General features: G+C 41.3%; 1 protein-coding gene across 1 annotated transcript; it reads left to right on the top strand.

Annotated features, from left to right (window-relative positions):
• Positions 1-229: 229 nt before the first annotated feature.
• LOC311050085 (extracellular calcium-sensing receptor-like) lies at positions 230-7,978 on the top strand (the record flags this gene model as incomplete). Its single annotated transcript, XM_084064051.1, has 7 exons — positions 230-244; positions 1,235-1,402; positions 3,228-3,437; positions 3,820-4,086; positions 5,037-5,264; positions 6,298-6,421; positions 7,065-7,978. The coding sequence occupies 7 exons, from the start codon at positions 230-232 to the stop codon at positions 7,976-7,978; spliced, it is 1,926 nt and encodes a 641-aa protein (XP_083920177.1).
• Positions 7,979-16,906: the final 8,928 nt, after the last annotated feature.

Below are 16,906 nucleotides of genomic sequence, written 5' to 3'. Positions count from 1 at the left end.
AGCTCGGACCTTAAGGTGACCAGTTCGGATTCGTCTGGGGTAAGTGGCGACATCTATGGAGAGAGAAATAACTGCCAGTACACAGTCCAATAGGTAGATACTGGTGTTGATGTTAGCCAAGGGCTAAGCAGTTAGCAGCGGCTAGGAAGGCTACTTACACACCAGGACTCCAAGAGGAGTCCAGTGCGTTGATCAGATGTTATAGATGATATAGATGTACACAGGTAGGATGAGATCCAGAGCGGTACTTACACACAAGGGTCCCGAATAGGGACCCACTGCGTTGAACGAGTCTAGCAGGAGTGCTCAGTTGTACCGGCGTAGCAGGATAGTGAGAGATTCCAGTGGTTATTGGTGGTGATCTTCGACCATAATGCAGTATGGCCATCAAACCATCAAGGTTTAAAAGTGTTGTTAAAAAACAATGCATAAAATAGGATAAAAACAGACTTAAAAAGTCATGAGACAGGACTTCTAGACGCTGAGACACAACGCTGTCAACGCTGTCAACGCTGGCGCATGCATGAGTGAGACTTCTGAGCTGCCCGCAATGAGGGGTTTTCCAGACACCCGACTCCCAAAGCTCAGTTAGCTCACTGACAGTGACACACAGCAACGAGAGGGGGAGAGAGAGCAAAGTGGGATCAGGACAGCAGAATCACCGTAATTTCTCAAATAAATCGCCCTGTCTTTCATATTGATTCCCGACCTCAAAATACGGAACAAATTGCGTCCCGTACCAGTTCAATATGGGACGCGTCGTTTAGTTTCCAAAAACGGGACGATTCCATATTTTACGGGACAGTTGGTAACCCTACGCAGCAAGCTGACAATTATCAATGCCTGATTTTCTTTCCAAGCCAGTGCCAGTGAATGCAAAATCCCAAGTCACCAGAAGTGTGTGGGATTATGCTGCGAGGACATATTATTCCAAACGGCGGCTGGAGGACGATTTCTTACTTTTTAGTTTGATGTGTGTGTTCTTCACTTCTTGTGGATTTGTTTTAATCAGAGCGCGAGAGAGTACAGCTGCTGCGCACACCAATGAAAGCGCACACTCGAAAATAATGAATTAATAATAATAAATACATAAAAAGGTGTCGGGCTTCGGGCTGTACAAGCTGTAAAATTGCGCCACCTATCGGACCAGGGGCCAGGGCCGGTCTAAGGCCCACATTTCGGCCTGTGCAGGGCTCTAATAGAGGTTCTAACCCTGGTTGTTCTACCTTCCCAGTCTGACCTGGAGCGGTCTGGTGTGGCCTGTCTGGCCTACATAGAAGTGCTGCCCGCAGACATTGACCCAGCAGAGCTGCAGAGGATCGTCTCTGTCATGAAGACTTCTACAGCCAGAGTGGTGGCTGTGTTCGAACTGGGAGACCACTTGAGGGAGATGATGGCTGAAGTATGTTTATTAACAGTTAATGTGTTCGAACTGGGAGCACACATGAGAAAGATGATGGATGATGTTAGTTAACACATTTAACAGTTAATTAGGGCCCGAGCACTGCACAGTAGTGCGAAGTCCTATTGAAACTGCAATGATTATTATTATTATTTGCACAAATGAATCGCGTTTTTGAGGGGCAATACGTACTCTATACGTACTAAAAGTTACGCAACATTGCACACACATTACCAGTGACGAAAAATTACGGCTCAATAGCGCCCCCTACAAAACTTTTAGGTGAAACATGTAGGTGAAACACGGTTTCACCTACATGTATAAAAATCGGTACACACCTGTATCATGTCCCGACTTACGAACAAGTCTCTTGGAGCAATGACCAAAACCAAACAGGAAGTCGGCCATTTTTAATTGTGCATTTCACGCCATTTTCGAAAGCTTGAGTTTTCGTAAAACGGCGTGACCGTGGCAAAGCGTCAAACTTCAACGCCAAACAGGAAGTGAGAATAGCCGATCTACAATTCCTATTGGCTGGGCTTTAAACAGCCATAACTTCGGTTCGCAGCCTGCTACCGAGTACAAATTTGGTATGTGGACTAAAGGCCTTTGCAGACAGGGTGCGATTTTCCGCACAGAAAAAAAGGACAATATCATTTTTTAAATGAACACATGGTTCTCAATGACCTCATGCACACCCCGTGCGGCGATGCGTTTTTTTTTCAAACGAATCCAGTTCGATTTGTGCGTTTTTTCGCATGCGGTAAAAACTGATTGACTAATCGCACCCTGTGTGCAAAGGCCTTAAGACCACCAATAGGGACGAGCTGTAATTTCTGAAGCTCCGCCCCCTCTGTCTTCCTATTGGCCGGCCTTTAAACAGCCATAACTTCAGTTCGCAGCATGCTACCGAGTCCAAATTTGGTATGTGGACTAAGACCAGCAATAGGGACGAGCTGTAATTTCTGAAGCCGCGCCCCCTCTGTCTTCCTATTGGCCGGCCTTTAAACAGCCATAACTTCGGTTCGCAGTATGCTACCGAGTCCAAATTTGGTATGTGGACTAAGACCACCAATAGGGACCAGCTGTAATTTCTGAAGCCCCACCCCCTCTGTCTTCCTATTGGCCGGCCTTTAAACAGCCATAACTTTGGTTCGCAGCATGCTACCGAGTCCAAATTTGGTATGTGGACTAAGACCACCAATAGGGACGAGCTGTAATTCCTGAATTTCTGGAAGAAAAAAAAAAATCAGATTTTTTTCCCCGAACTTTTCTTTCACAATGTTTTTCCCAACTTTTTTTTTGAGAACTTTTTTTATTCAAACTTTTTGTCTGTTTTTTTTTATTTTCCTTTTTTAGGTTTCGGTGCATTTGCTCAATGTAGCCTTAAAGAATTGTATCTTGGACAGAACGTCGAGGGCCCATTCATCGCTGCTTGCAGCTTTAATTAACTGTTATAACAGTTAATGTGTTTGAACTGGGAGCACACATGAGGAAGATGATGGACGATGTATGTTCATCTAACACCTAATAAATTGTTAATTAACTGTTAATTAAAATACACAATTTTTGGAGTGCGACACCTATAGGCACAGCCAAGCATAACATGACTTGTCTTAGTTCTACTGGATCTCATTTTAGTCTAGTTTTTATTTGTTGACAAAATTAGCAGTATATTTAGTCCTAGTTTTTGTCATTGTAGCCTCGTTTTCATTTAGTTTTTTGTTGAAAAAAATGTAGTCTACGAACACTTTATCATAGTTTTAGTCGACAAAATTAACCCTGCTAATAGTGGAACAATAGTATATTGTGTTGAACTCAACAGGTAGTAAGGCAGAACCTGACAGGACTACAGTGGATGGCCAGTGTCTCCTGGGCCACGTTTCCTGACTTCCATACTCCTGAATTCATGCCGTACCTGACAGGCACCCTGGGGATCGCCGTCCGTCGCGCGGAGATCCCGGGACTCAAGGACTTCCTGTTGAAACTCCACCCCGATGATGAAGATCCTGACAACAGCCATGAAAACAACATAGTGAGTCTGTTTGTTTTCATTTACTGTTTAAGAGATGCTTTACAAAATTAAGAAAGAAAAAAGAAAGAAAAAAGAAACCTAGTCAAGAGGCTAAAAACTAAGCATAGAAAACATTGAAATTAAAAGGCCAGGTTGTTGAGGATCTTGTAGGTGGTGATCCAGTATCTTGAAATATATTGTGTGTTTGACTGGGAGTCAATGAAGGTCATAGAGGACTGGGGTGATGTGGTCCCTGGATCGGGTTCTGTTGAGCAGGCGGGCAGCAGAGTTTTGCACATATAGTTTCTTGGGAACTTTGGAGCTGACACCGTTTAGTAGGAAAGGAAATTACTGTATTTTATTCATGCTTATAAAGACTTCATGGTGTTGTTTCTCCTTGCAGGTGAGGCAGTTTTGGGAGCACACGTTTGGGTGTAGGTTTGCCCCCGTCCCGCCAGGCTGGGTGGATGGTGGAGGTGGAGGAAGGGTGTGCACCGGACTAGAGGACCTGGGTGCAGCAGAGACGGCCCTGTTGGACGTGTCTGACCTCAGGGCAGAATACAACGTCTACAAGGCCGTGTACGCCCTGGCCCACGCCCTGCACGACATGCTGCAGTGTGCCCCGGGAAGAGGGCCATTCCCTGGTCACAGCTGTGCCGGCCTGACCACCGTACAACCGTGGCAGGTGGATTATTCATGTAGGCTCTAGGGCCTATATTGGTCCTATAGTGACACATTGGGGAGGGAACATTTTTTGGAGTTCCCCTTCATTCATTTCCTTAAAATAACATCGATGGTTCAAATTCACTCTAATAACGGCAGAGTGTGTATTAATATTATTAAGAATTATGATGCTATTTCTAATGTTGACAATCTTGTCTTCGAAGAACGAAGCAAACTCCTCGCACTTTGACTGTGAGGGTTGGTGGAGATGCTCGTTGAGGTGGGGGGGATTTAGAAGCCGATCAATAGTGGAGAATAATATCCTGGGGTTGTTGCTATTATTACTTATGGTTTTAGAGAAATAACCCTGCCTTTTCGCAGCATGAGCTTTGTTGTATGTGTCGATGCAATTAAAGAGGATTTCACAATGGAAAAGCTTACATTTCCTCCAAGCACGCTCAGCTCTGCGGCATTCTCTCTTCAACAGGCCAGTTTGGTTTGTGGTTTCTTTTAGATTTTCTCAGGTGCTACTATATCTATGGTTGACTTTAATGTATGGTTACAGTTGTTAACCTAGTGAAAATAATAGATCTACAAGCTCACAACGTGGCACTTCATGCCACGTTGTGAGCTTGCAGATCTGCTATTTGCACTGCTTCTTAAATATTTGTTTTCTAATTTAGGGAATTAAAAAAAAAGGAAAAAAAATATTCATGAAATTAGTTTTTGAAAAATGTTTGAATTTGTTTTCAACTCTAGAAAATATTTTAAAATAATAATACATAATGACAAAATTTAGGAAACAAAAAATAAAGGTATATATTCGGTGCTATGCAGCAAAGAGGAACAGTTCTGGCTCGACCCACTGTTTGGGGAAAAAGTGCTCTATATAGTGTATATTGTATACACTATTATTATGTATTATTTATTATCATCTCAGGTGCATAATGTTTCCAGCTCGTGCATTACCTGGAGAAGGTCAGCTTCACCACGTCAGCTGGTGATCATGTATCATTTGATGAGAATGGCGATCCTCTACCAATCTATGATGTCATGAACTGGGCGTGGCTTCCTGACGGAACCGTCAAGCTCCGGAATGTGGGCGGAGTCAGGATGTCCGCCTCTGGCGACGCAGAAGTCGTCCTGGACGAAGATATGATCTTCTGGAACTTTGAATCCACCAAGGTCTCTTTATGCTAAAATAAATGTTCTGGAGCTCATGATGAGAGTGTGATTTAGTTTGGACCAGGGGTCTTCAACGACGAAAGACCCCTTAGCTGACAGAGAGTTGAAGCAGGGACCCCCACTACATAGCCTATATTAAAATTGGCTAATAGGAGGTAGTGGTGGGGAAAAGAAAATCATTTCAGTGAACGAATGATTTGTTCACGTTCACGGCAATGATCCGTTCAAATTATTATTTCAGTATCGCTATTATACACTTTATACATATATGGGCACAAAAGGGGGCATGCCCATATATTAACATATACTGATGACATCAGAAATCTCCATATATGGGCATTAAAGGGACAAGGTTTGACAGATACAGAGATCTTCATATATGGGCATATCAGCATGCCCATATGCGCATATGCTTATAGCCTGGTGGCCAGACTAATATCACTGCGTAGATATTAGTCTGGAATCTCTCTGTGGAACCTGCATTTCCAAGGGGCGGAATCCAAAAAATGCCTCTGGTGATAAACCCGGCCCATATTTGCATAGTAGGTTTCATAGATAGCTTCATTATCAGTTGTGTAAATTAATGTTTTTTTTTTCTTTGTTTCTTAGTTTACAGTATACACATTATCTGTCTATTAATTTGTTGGATTCATGTCGATGTTTGTTTTCAGACATTTAACCACATAGTACACTAGACCTTTGGCTCTGTATTTGGTTCCCTCTTTTTTTCCCTGTACACCAAACCTCTTTGCCGGTGTAGAGGCAAAGTGAGCTAGCGCTGCGACACGTTGTGAGCTTGCATATCTACTTTTTTCTAGGAATGTTGCTGCAGAACACGGATTCTAGGGTTCAAGTGGTTAATGTAACGATGCAGATCTATGATTTAAACTGAAATTGACTGTTGTTATTTTGCTGTGCTGCTGTTCTCCTGGAACATGGCTGGTTTAATTCATTATTTATAATTTGATACAATTTAAAATGATTTATTAATTACATGACTATAATTAACGTACAGGTGTCATTGTTATTGTAGCCTCCTGAGTCAGTGTGCAGCGAGAGCTGTTCCCCTGGGACCCGTGTGGCCAGAAGGAAAGGAGAACCTGTCTGCTGCTTCGACTGCATCGCCTGTTCTGACGGACAGATCAGCAACCAGACCGGTTGGTTTACATGCGGTTCTCAACCGAAAATCTCACGTTCGTGCTCCACCCATCTCCAAATCGATTGATTGATGATGACTAACACATTGACTGCCTGAGATTAAAACATTGTTTTTCATCCCCATGCCAGTTTTTTTGTACCTTATATTGACGATCTTTGGACAGTCGCGGGAGCCGCGTTATAGACACAGAAGTTTACCGCGATCGGCCATTTTGTTTCTATCGCCCGTTGAATAAGGTTCGTTTTCACCAAAGAAAGAACATCGGAGTGGACGGAAGTGACGTTTGTTTGGGATGACGTCACATCCGTCCATTCCTTCTCTCAGAGTCAAGGGATCATTCCTAAGTTGTGTTAGAGTGCCCTCTTGTGGAATTTTTCAAACACAAAAATGCCTTGGCAGGCATTGTGTTAACATGGCTGCCGTGTCAAGTAGTCATCGTAAATCAATCGATTGTGTTCCGATGTTGATAATTGGAATACTATACTTTAAGTTGATTTGCAAAAAATTACCAAAGTCGCCTAAAATAAGCAGACTTGGCAACACTGACATAATAGTAGTAGGATAGTAAGAAGTAGAAATGTTCTGCCTTTTTAGGACGATACTTTACTTGTCTGTCCCTTTAACCTCTGTGTCTTTGTTAGACGCTACAGAGTGCACCAGTTGTCCAGAGGACTTCTGGTCCAGTCCCCAGCGTGACCACTGTGTCCCCAAGATCATGGAGTTCCTCTCCTACCATGAGGCCCTGGGTATCTCCCTGACGACCATCTCGTTGCTGGGCACACTTTGCTGCGCCATTGTCCTGGGAATCTTCGTCTGTCATCGAGACACACCCATGGTACGCGCCAACAACTCGGAACTCAGCTTCCAACTTTTGCTGTCACTGAAACTGTGTTTCTTGTGCTCACTTCTGTTCATCGGCCATCCCAGACTGTGGACTTGTCAGCTGAGGCACGCGGCATTCGGGATCAGCTTTGTGCTGTGCGTCTCATGTATCCTGGTAAAGACTATGGTGGTGTTGGCTGTGTTCAAGGCCTCCAAGCCTGGGGGTGCAGGCATCATGAAGTGGTTCGGTGCTATGCAGCAAAGAGGAACAGTTCTGGCTCTTACTGCCATCCAGGCAATAATCTGCACAGCCTGGCTTGTGACTGCCTCACCAACTCCACATAAAAACACACAATACCACAGTGATAAGATAGTCTATGAGTGTAAGGTGGGATCAACAGTTGGTTTTGCCGTGTTACTAGGTTATATCGGTTTACTGGCGCTCCTTAGTTTCATCCTAGCGTTCATGGCAAGGAATCTTCCAGACAACTTCAACGAAGCCAAGTTGATCACTTTCAGCATGTTGATCTTCTGTGCCGTGTGGATAGCCTTCGTCCCGGCATATATCAGCTCTCCGGGCAAATATGCCGATGTAGTGGAGGTGTTTGCTATTTTAGCGTCTAGTTTTGGCCTCTTGTTGGCGCTGTTTACACCCAAGTGTTATATAATGCTTTTGAAACCCGAGAGAAACACTAAGAAGTCCATCATGGGTCGCGACGCCACCAAGACGTAGGAGTAGAAATGCAATGATAAAACATGTTCTATTTTATAACAATAATATATATGGATATATTTGATTGCTGATAACGTCGTTAGTTAGTTTTGATTGCTTGAATACTGCATTAGTCAGAAAAATCAACAGCATGGAGGTACAGTAAAACATTTAGGTTAAACGGATGATACACAAATAAAGGTCCTGGTGACTTGTTTCCATTGCGGTCCTATATATTCAATTCATCAACATAGCATTCCATGTAATATTAGCACATCAATACATGACATCACAATTACAAACAACTATATGTACAAAGGAGAAAAAAGTAAAAACGGCGGCACCGAATGACACCTCCTATCGTCTCCTGATTCTTTTGAAATAAACCAGTGATTCACATCCTTTAACGGATGATGTCAGGGCATTCCACACTGAGAGAGAGAGAGAGAGAGAGAGAGAGAGAGCGAGCGAGCTTTCTATGTACCTCAGATAATCATGTTTAAATGTATTCATTCATTTATTCTGAACATAATAAATGTGTTACTTCATGGTTTGAAGTAATGTAGTGTTATTTTGCCTTTTTATAGGTAAATGCTTAGTCAATTATTTTCCTTTTGTTAAAATAAGTGTTAAATAGCTCTACATTGTGATGGTAATCATTGCTATAGTGTTGGGGTGACAGGGGCTTTATCTGCCCCCTCCCTCCGTCTTTTGAGTAATAATATATAATGTGTAATATAGTAAATATCATATCTTGTTCATACTAGTGCAGTCCCTGTACCCGTGTGCCAGTACGGAGCAGGACGGTTCTGGAGAACTGCTCTTCCGAAGGAATCTTTGGTGTCATTTGCGTGCAACGGCCTTAACTTTTACGTTATTTGCCTTGCATTTGTGTCAGCTCGTGTGATTTTTGGCCATGTGTCATTTGCGTCTCGTATAACATTTCACATCATTTATGGACGCCGCCCATCATTTGCGGAATAATATGAAGCAAATCATATATCTTTTTTTCTCATTCTTTGCTGCTGGTTTTGTTTCTAGCCATTTGCGTTGTATCATTTGCATTTTCAAAAACAAAGATTTAACTGCATGTAAAAAAAACAAAAAAAAAACATAATTAAGCAGTCTGTACTTTTATACAGATTAAGCTTCAAGGAATTGATATTTTAAAAGTAAAACATATGTATACATATCTTTTTTTAAACTATTACATTGAGCTAAAAACGTTGCGCCTTTTGCGAGGCAATATTTTATTGCTTTGTGCTTGATGGTAAGTGTAGAAAATGTAGAAAACGTATCTTATCTTTCATTAATATTTCATTTTTGCACGGACATGCAAAATAATCATCTTACCAAAAACACAGTGGCCTAATAGCCCTAAATGTATGCTAATGGACTCCATGTGTCATAGGGTCTATTCTAATGTACTGCACATTTTAAAAAGATATAGCGTGTCTGCATTAACTAATGAGCTAACGATCAACACATTAAATCCTAATTATTTTGGATAATAATAATTGAGTCATATCAGTACAGACAGTGCTTCAACCTCAAAAGGCCCACTTAGCTGCAAAGGTGAGTGGGTGCGTAGTATACATCATATGGCTAATATAGAGATTGCTGGCTTATCAAATGACAGTGTTATTTGAGGACAGAAGCAGATCAAGTTCTACTAGCTAAACCGTTTGGTTTGGCAAGGTACGGTAGCTAGTGGATTCCATTAAGGTGATCAGGTATTCTCTGTTGATTTAGAAAGTCCAGGGCATGCACATGTAACAATGGAAAAAGACACACACTACAAGCTACACTTGATTTGTTTTTGATTTATTAGACATAATAATTGCATGTTAAATGCTTCTCACGGAAACGTCAAGGATAAAATGCCAATGGAACACTGTAACAAGGAAACTTGAGAGACAAAAAAGACACATGATGAGTGATTAATGAAGAGCATGCCAGGATTTTAATTGAATGCAGAGTCACAATAGTTTAATGTGAAGGAACCTAACTTTGATCAGACGTGAGCTAACTTTTAGGTTGGAGGAGGTCCTAGGCGGTGGATGGAGGGTTTCCATGGATTATGATTGTGGAGTGTTATTACAGTTGTCAATTATTGAAATCCCAAACATGTAATATACTATGCCACATGAAATGCCTGTCTCAGGACTGCCACCTGCCAGTATACAGTGGATAACTTCCCAGTCTCCAGGTTTTTGAAAGTATAGCTACCACTTTAACCCTGACATCCCAATTTTAGGCATGTCATTATAGGCTAAAACTATAAGAAAATTACTGATCTCAGGGACGTGCACAGATAGACTCTAGGTGGTGCTAGAGCACCTGCCCTTTGCCCTCTTGACCAGAAGTGCCCTTTTGAAAAAAAGATATATATTTCTTTCTTTTTTTTTCAGTTTACAGCAGGAGTCTTCAACAGGGGGTCCGGGACCCCTAGGGGGTCCTTAGAGTTACTACAGGGGGTCCGCCAAATCCTTATGTGATATGATTTTTCTTTTTACCATAACCACTCGAAACCTAGCATCCCTTTTCTGAGGAGAACTTTAGCCAAAAATTGCCGATCTACAAGCCCACAACGCCTCGCAGCGCCTCGCAGCAAAAAGGTATAGCTGTAGAGGGAAAAAAAGAGCAGACCAAGTAAACAAAAAAAAGTATAATTTACTTGAGCACCTGCCCCTCAAAATGTCTGTGCACGCCACTGACTGATCTACAAACTCACAACATGCTGTGATGTGTTGTGATTGATTGATTTGGATTATAATAATCCAGCATTTAGATCGGCATTCCCCCCCAAATAATATTTTGTGGCAAGTGGCAAGTGGCTTGTTTTGGCTGTGGATTAGAGTAGACAATATGGCACATCAGGAGTCCATTATTATATATTTAGGGCTAGGCCTATGTGATTCTGGTAATATTACCTTTATTTAAAGCACATTTTGCTATTTTCACAGAATTGAGGCAGCTATTAGCAATCATTTCCTTTAGCTGTCTTGTTGTCTTCACCTGATGCAATTGTGTGTACAGGTACCATGTGCAATAGGCCTACTAAAACTCACCTGCAACTCATATAATGAGCATGTTACTTTACGAGTCACCAGTTATGTAAACACATTTTTATACAATGAGGAAAATATATAGGCTATATCTAGATCTTTTTTTCAAAATAAAAAATGGGCCACGGACATAGAGATGTCTTGCCACGGACATGTTTGTCTGTGGACGGACATGCCGATGACCCCTGCACAAGGTGTGTCTGAGCTTGTGGTGTGTTATACACCCAGGCTGACTCCACAACATCCACCAAAGACTCAGAGCACCTGCTCATGTCAACCTGCGCTGCTTGGTTTTATGCTGTAATCCAACATGACAGTCATGTAAACAAACAAACAAACAATGTCATTTACAACTAAAAGTTGCTCTCAAGAATGTTTTTGAAAACCTTTGAATTGAGAAATAGACGATGCAATGACCGAAAAGTGATTCTATTTGATCCACTACACTTCCTTGTTTATCGTTGCGCACCAGATATACAAGATATATACACCAGATATACAAGCTCCTAGCTCGGCACAGAGTGCCGCACTATGAGCTTGTACATCTGCTATTTTTGATAAATCGTGAACATTTGTGCAAATAGTTTTTCGCTGACTGGATTTCCTGACAAGATGTCTGAAGGAACTTATTTTTGAAACAATAAAATCAACCGATCTACAAGGCTCTGAGGCAGTCTCAGGCCCAGGGGCCCATGGGCCCTTGCTAGTAGAGATATGACAGTTTTGGATTGGATTTACTTTTCTTTTTAACTCATTGAGTGCCCAAATTATTATTGTCTATTTCTGGCCATTACAATTTTGTATTTTTTCAAAGTAAAAAGAAAGTGCTTAGGAAGCGAGATACAGCCTTTTTAAGTTATAAATTAAACAAGGAGTGGATGGAGCTGCAAATCTTCAGATGATGATATCTTGGGTTGAAAAAAAAGATTTTTTTTTTCTATTTTTTTTCAAAAACACGTGAAACACGTTAATGGCACTCAACACCATAGCGCTAAAACACGTGAAACACGTTAATGGCACTCAATGAGTTAATACATTACAAATGCGCACCGAACATGCAAGTTTATGTGCATAAATGACCTCCAGGTTTAGGTGGGGTCGCAAGTCAATTTCCGCATTATTTTGGGGTCGCGGGCTGAAAAGTTTGGGAACTGTTAGAATTAGTACTGAACCTTAACTCCATAAAAGTAAATCTAGATAAGGTTAAGGTACCTGGTTCAGTGGTTCCATAGTGTGAGGAGTCACCCCTTGAAAGAATTGCTACACAGGTAATTACAATTGTAAGAATCAAAATGGTTTATTATCCTTAAACTAAGTTTACAATTATTGATGAGCCTATTAAACAATCAGAAATGAATTGTCATATACAGAAATAAAAGATACAATACCACTCAAATAACAGCGCGCTGGATACAAAAATCTCTCCCTAATCACAGAGTAATGATGCTCCAGACAGGGCGATATTTCTGCACTGAAGCATCCTTTCCCTAGCCCAGCGTTACATCATAAAAACATTATCAATTAGATCTTGATGTTGGCTTCAGAGGACGAGGCTTCCTGCTGTTCTCACGCTGACTCCACACCTTCCCCGTCACAGGCCTCTCCACTCCTCACCTCCCTTCCATGGCCCTACACTCCCTTACTTTTGATTGCGATAAGCGTCTATGAACCCTTTGTCTATTATAATTTGGCCAAGGTAAATGGCATTTTTAGTTTTCTATTTCCTGGCTGGGAACTAACACTCTGAATTCTGCTGTGTAATCTTATGTCATTTTGATATCCATATTAAAGCTTTTAGTATATTACTATAAGAGTATTACAACAAAAGTATGCGATTATTATGACCTAATATTAATTCTATGGCATCACTGGTGCCTGTATTTTCAGTAAGACATTCCTCTGAAAAAGGGAGTAAATGAGAGAGCGGGAAAGACAGGGCCCCTCTCACTATGATCTCCTCTCCTCCTTGGTAAACACATTTTCTTTGAATAAGGTTATAATGACATAGTTAAACTAAAACTTAACACTTTTAGTCATACTAATGATTAAAATATACGGTATATATACGGTACACAGTATAATAGTCTATATATCACTGTGTGGCTTAAGTGATTAGAATAGCTGAACTTAAAGCATTTATATGTTTAAACGGCAGGATATAAACAGGAGCCACTATGTGCCCCCCTTTTTACTCTTCTAAATTCCTCCATTTATGCAGTTTTCTACAGACACATTCATTATACTTATAGACTTTAAATCTAATTTTCCTAACAGAACCCATGTACTAAGTGTCAGACTGGTTAAGTTAAGCATGTCCGTGTATAGTTTCACTTAGGACAGATTGTATGCTGATACAGCAAGTAGAGTAGAAGTCACAGTCCGTAGGGGAAGTCAGCTGTTGGATTGAAAGCTGCTGTCAAGACCTTTGGACTTTTGACAATGTTTGTCAAACATTCAATTCATTTCCCAGTTTGGTTTAGGTTATTTATGTTTATTTCTATAACTCTGTGTTTAGTATGTTCTGTGTCTAGGTCTGAGTTATGTTAGTCTGTTAAAGGTATAGTGAAATGAAAAATATGTTTTTCACACTTTTAGAGCATATCCGTGGTCATCATATGGGCATACCTAACAATAGATGCCAAAAAAAATGAAAAAAACCCATTTTTGTGTATTTTTACATCAAAAGTCCCTAAAAAGCCAATCTTAATTACTTCCTGTAAACGAAAACGTGCTGCGTGATGACATAATACAGCCTTCACGAATATAAATGAATCTTGATTACATGCACCTGTTTGATTCCCATAGCTGCACGTTCTTCAAACACAGCTGATTTTAATTACAGAGATACTCCGTTTTGAATCTCATTGAAGATGAGTGTATTACTCATTTTAAACTTCATCTGCACACTAAAATATGTATCTGAAAACATTATAGGTTAGAAATAAGCCAGGTAGTAGCAAACGTGCTTCACTGGCCGTCTCTCTCTCACTTGTAAACAAACACTAGCCGTGTGCCAGCACGGCTGAAGTGATTGAGATCCAACGTCCCATAGCCTGAAGGGATGGGACCTTCTGATTGGTTTAGAGTCGTTGAGCCGACGTTTCGGGCTGAACCTTCAAAATAAAATGACCGAAAATGTCACTTCAGTGCGTCTTTAATTCCACAGTTATTGTGTATCTTATTTTGTAGTAATGTTTGAGTCTTCCTGTCTGCCCTTGTAGATTGTTACCTGTGTTGTCTCATCCCATTGATTATTAGTTATCTTGTTCACCTGTGTTCCGTTGGTCTCGTCCAATCCTGTGTTGATTGTGCTTTGAGTTTCACCTGTGTCCTGTTAGTGCTGTGTCTACTTAAACTCCCCTGTGTACAAAAATTGCCGTCCATGAGAGTTTAGTGCCTGTATCTAGCCTGAGAACTTGTTTATGCTCATACCTTATTGAGTTGAACTTGCCTGTCTGCTCCTTCTGCATGTGGGTCCTACTTCACGCTCATACCCTGACAGTTGCAGTCAAATCTAAATTAGTACTTTGAGAGATTGCTTTAGACTATGTTCTATGCAGTGTTTATTTCGTTGACTTAAACTATGACGAAAAATGTTCGTTGACTACCTTTTTCCACTGACGGAAACTAAATAAAAAGGAAATACAAACTAAATTATGATGACTAAAAGTATGACTAAATATATTGACAATTCGTCAACAAATAAAAACAGACTAAAATGTCAGTGAGGGACTAGTGGAGAAGAGATCTAGTAGGAATAAAAGACAAGTCATTTTTTGTTAGAGTTCGGGTGTTGTGCCCTGAAAAAAGCAGATCTACAAGCTCACAACGTGTCGTGCTGTGACACATTATGAGCTTGTAGATCTGCTATTTTCAGCATGCAACCAAGTGTAAAATCAGCCATTACGACACCAAGGCCCGCCAAAATATTTTAGTCGACTAAATCAACTGTAGACTCAATTTGTTTCCTCCACACTTCAGCAATTTCAACCTGGCCACAAGCACCCTCTATGTTAGAGGGTAAAGAAGTTTTACTGTTGTTCATGACTTTAACCTCTTTTCAAAAATCATAGAGATCTTTACTTTGTAGTTTACTAGCCAGAGAGTCGGCTCTTAAAGTGTTCTCCTGTCTTTTTACATACCGGACGGCATATTTGAATTTGGCATTTGTGAGTTTTTTCTCCTCAAACACAGAGCCTTGTCTGGGCCTTCCAGAATTATTCCAGCATTTAAAAGCTGTCCTGGCCGCCAAATGATGCTCAGCCACAAAAGTATGCCAACCAGGCTTAATGTTGTGGACCTTTTTTTTCCTTTTTTTATAGAATTGCCTCCCCGAAGCTAAAAGAGCCTCTACAATGATATCATACATGACACACAATTGAGCCCGAACCAAACCCGCACCCTAACCCTAACCGCACGCGGATGCCACATAGTCGGAGAAAAGGTCTGTCGGATTAACGCATGCCTCCCGGTCAATACCATCTAGCAGTTTTTCAGTTGTGGCAGTGTACCTTTCAATATCCTCACTAGTTAGTTTAGACCAATCGATCCTCCCAGATTTAATACCTGGATCAATGTTGATAGAAGAGGGAATATTGTCAATATTAATATTCATTACCAGCGGCATGTGATCTGATGTAGCCAGTCCATAACATACCTCCATGCTGTCTATGCATGCATGTGCATCAGCTGTACTTAGACAATGGTCAAGCCAAGACGTAGTATGCCATGCATCACTAAGGAAAGTAAAGGTAGTGTCAGGTAACATAGATGTACTTGAAATAATTAAATTAGAGTCGTTACAAAACAGTTTCAGGTGTTTTGCGAACAAAGCATTATTATCTGACAAATCAGTATTGAAATCACCAATTGTAAAAACACAAGTGGAGTCATTAACCTGAATGAATGACTGTATAAATGCAAGTCTATTCAGAAATTCATCTTCAGATTGAACTGATTCATAAGGCATGTAAACATTCAAGAGCATAAATGACTTGCCATCACATTTTAATTCAATTGCTATGGCCCAGTCAACATTTAGTCTGACCACATTCACAGCATTGTCATACTTAGAGTTCCATAATATGGCTACCCCCCCTGGTATTCGCCCCCTAGTTATTTTAGAGGAGAGGTCAGTGGTGGATTCACCTATACCATGAAAGTTGACATGGAGAGAGTTCAGTTTATCCAGATCTTGCTTGGAAAGCCATGTCTCCTGTAGGCACATTATGTCGCACTCTTCAAGCAGAGAGGCGACAACTAAGCGTCTTGCTTTATCAGCAGCACTGTGTCCCACTCGGAGGCCACGGGCATTATATGAAACTATCTTCATGACAGGTTCGAGGGGTTTTGAGGTAGTGACCCCACAACAGCATGAATATTGGATCCATAAACACCATTCTTGCGGGGCTCAAAGTAGCGCCGTACAAGTGCACCCTCAGGCCAGATATCTGGACTATACATTTCACTGACTTCATTGCATTCCGCTGTGATTTTAAAAGAGAGCCAAATCTATTGTTTTTTGTCTATCTTGTGGCAAGTGACATCACGGCCAAGTTGACTTTTAAGATAGTCAGAAAGAATTAAGGGGTCCAAATCAGGGTGGAATTTGGTGGCAAACACACTCACCAATTTAGTCTTCATAATCTTGATGGTACTCACTGCTCCTGTACCAATGATGGGTGCATTTCGCCTTTCCGACATGTCGCCTTTCCGACGTTGACGAACCCTATACCTAACCCTAACCCTAACCCTAACCGCACGCGGAAGCCACTAGTCGGAGTGGCGAGATGTCGGAATGGAAGGAGAACCCCACCAATGATAGCCGCTGCTGCCTGTTTCCTCGCCCGGCCTACAGAGCTCCCCGCTCCGTGAACCACCG

The sequence above is a fragment of the Gymnoscopelus microlampas genome (assembly GCF_963454915.1).
Source record: "Gymnoscopelus microlampas genome assembly, chromosome: 8".
Lineage (NCBI taxonomy): Eukaryota > Metazoa > Chordata > Actinopteri > Myctophiformes > Myctophidae > Gymnoscopelus > Gymnoscopelus microlampas.
Note: the sequence above shows the minus strand (reverse complement) of the source record. Positions and strands in the feature narration are given on the sequence as shown.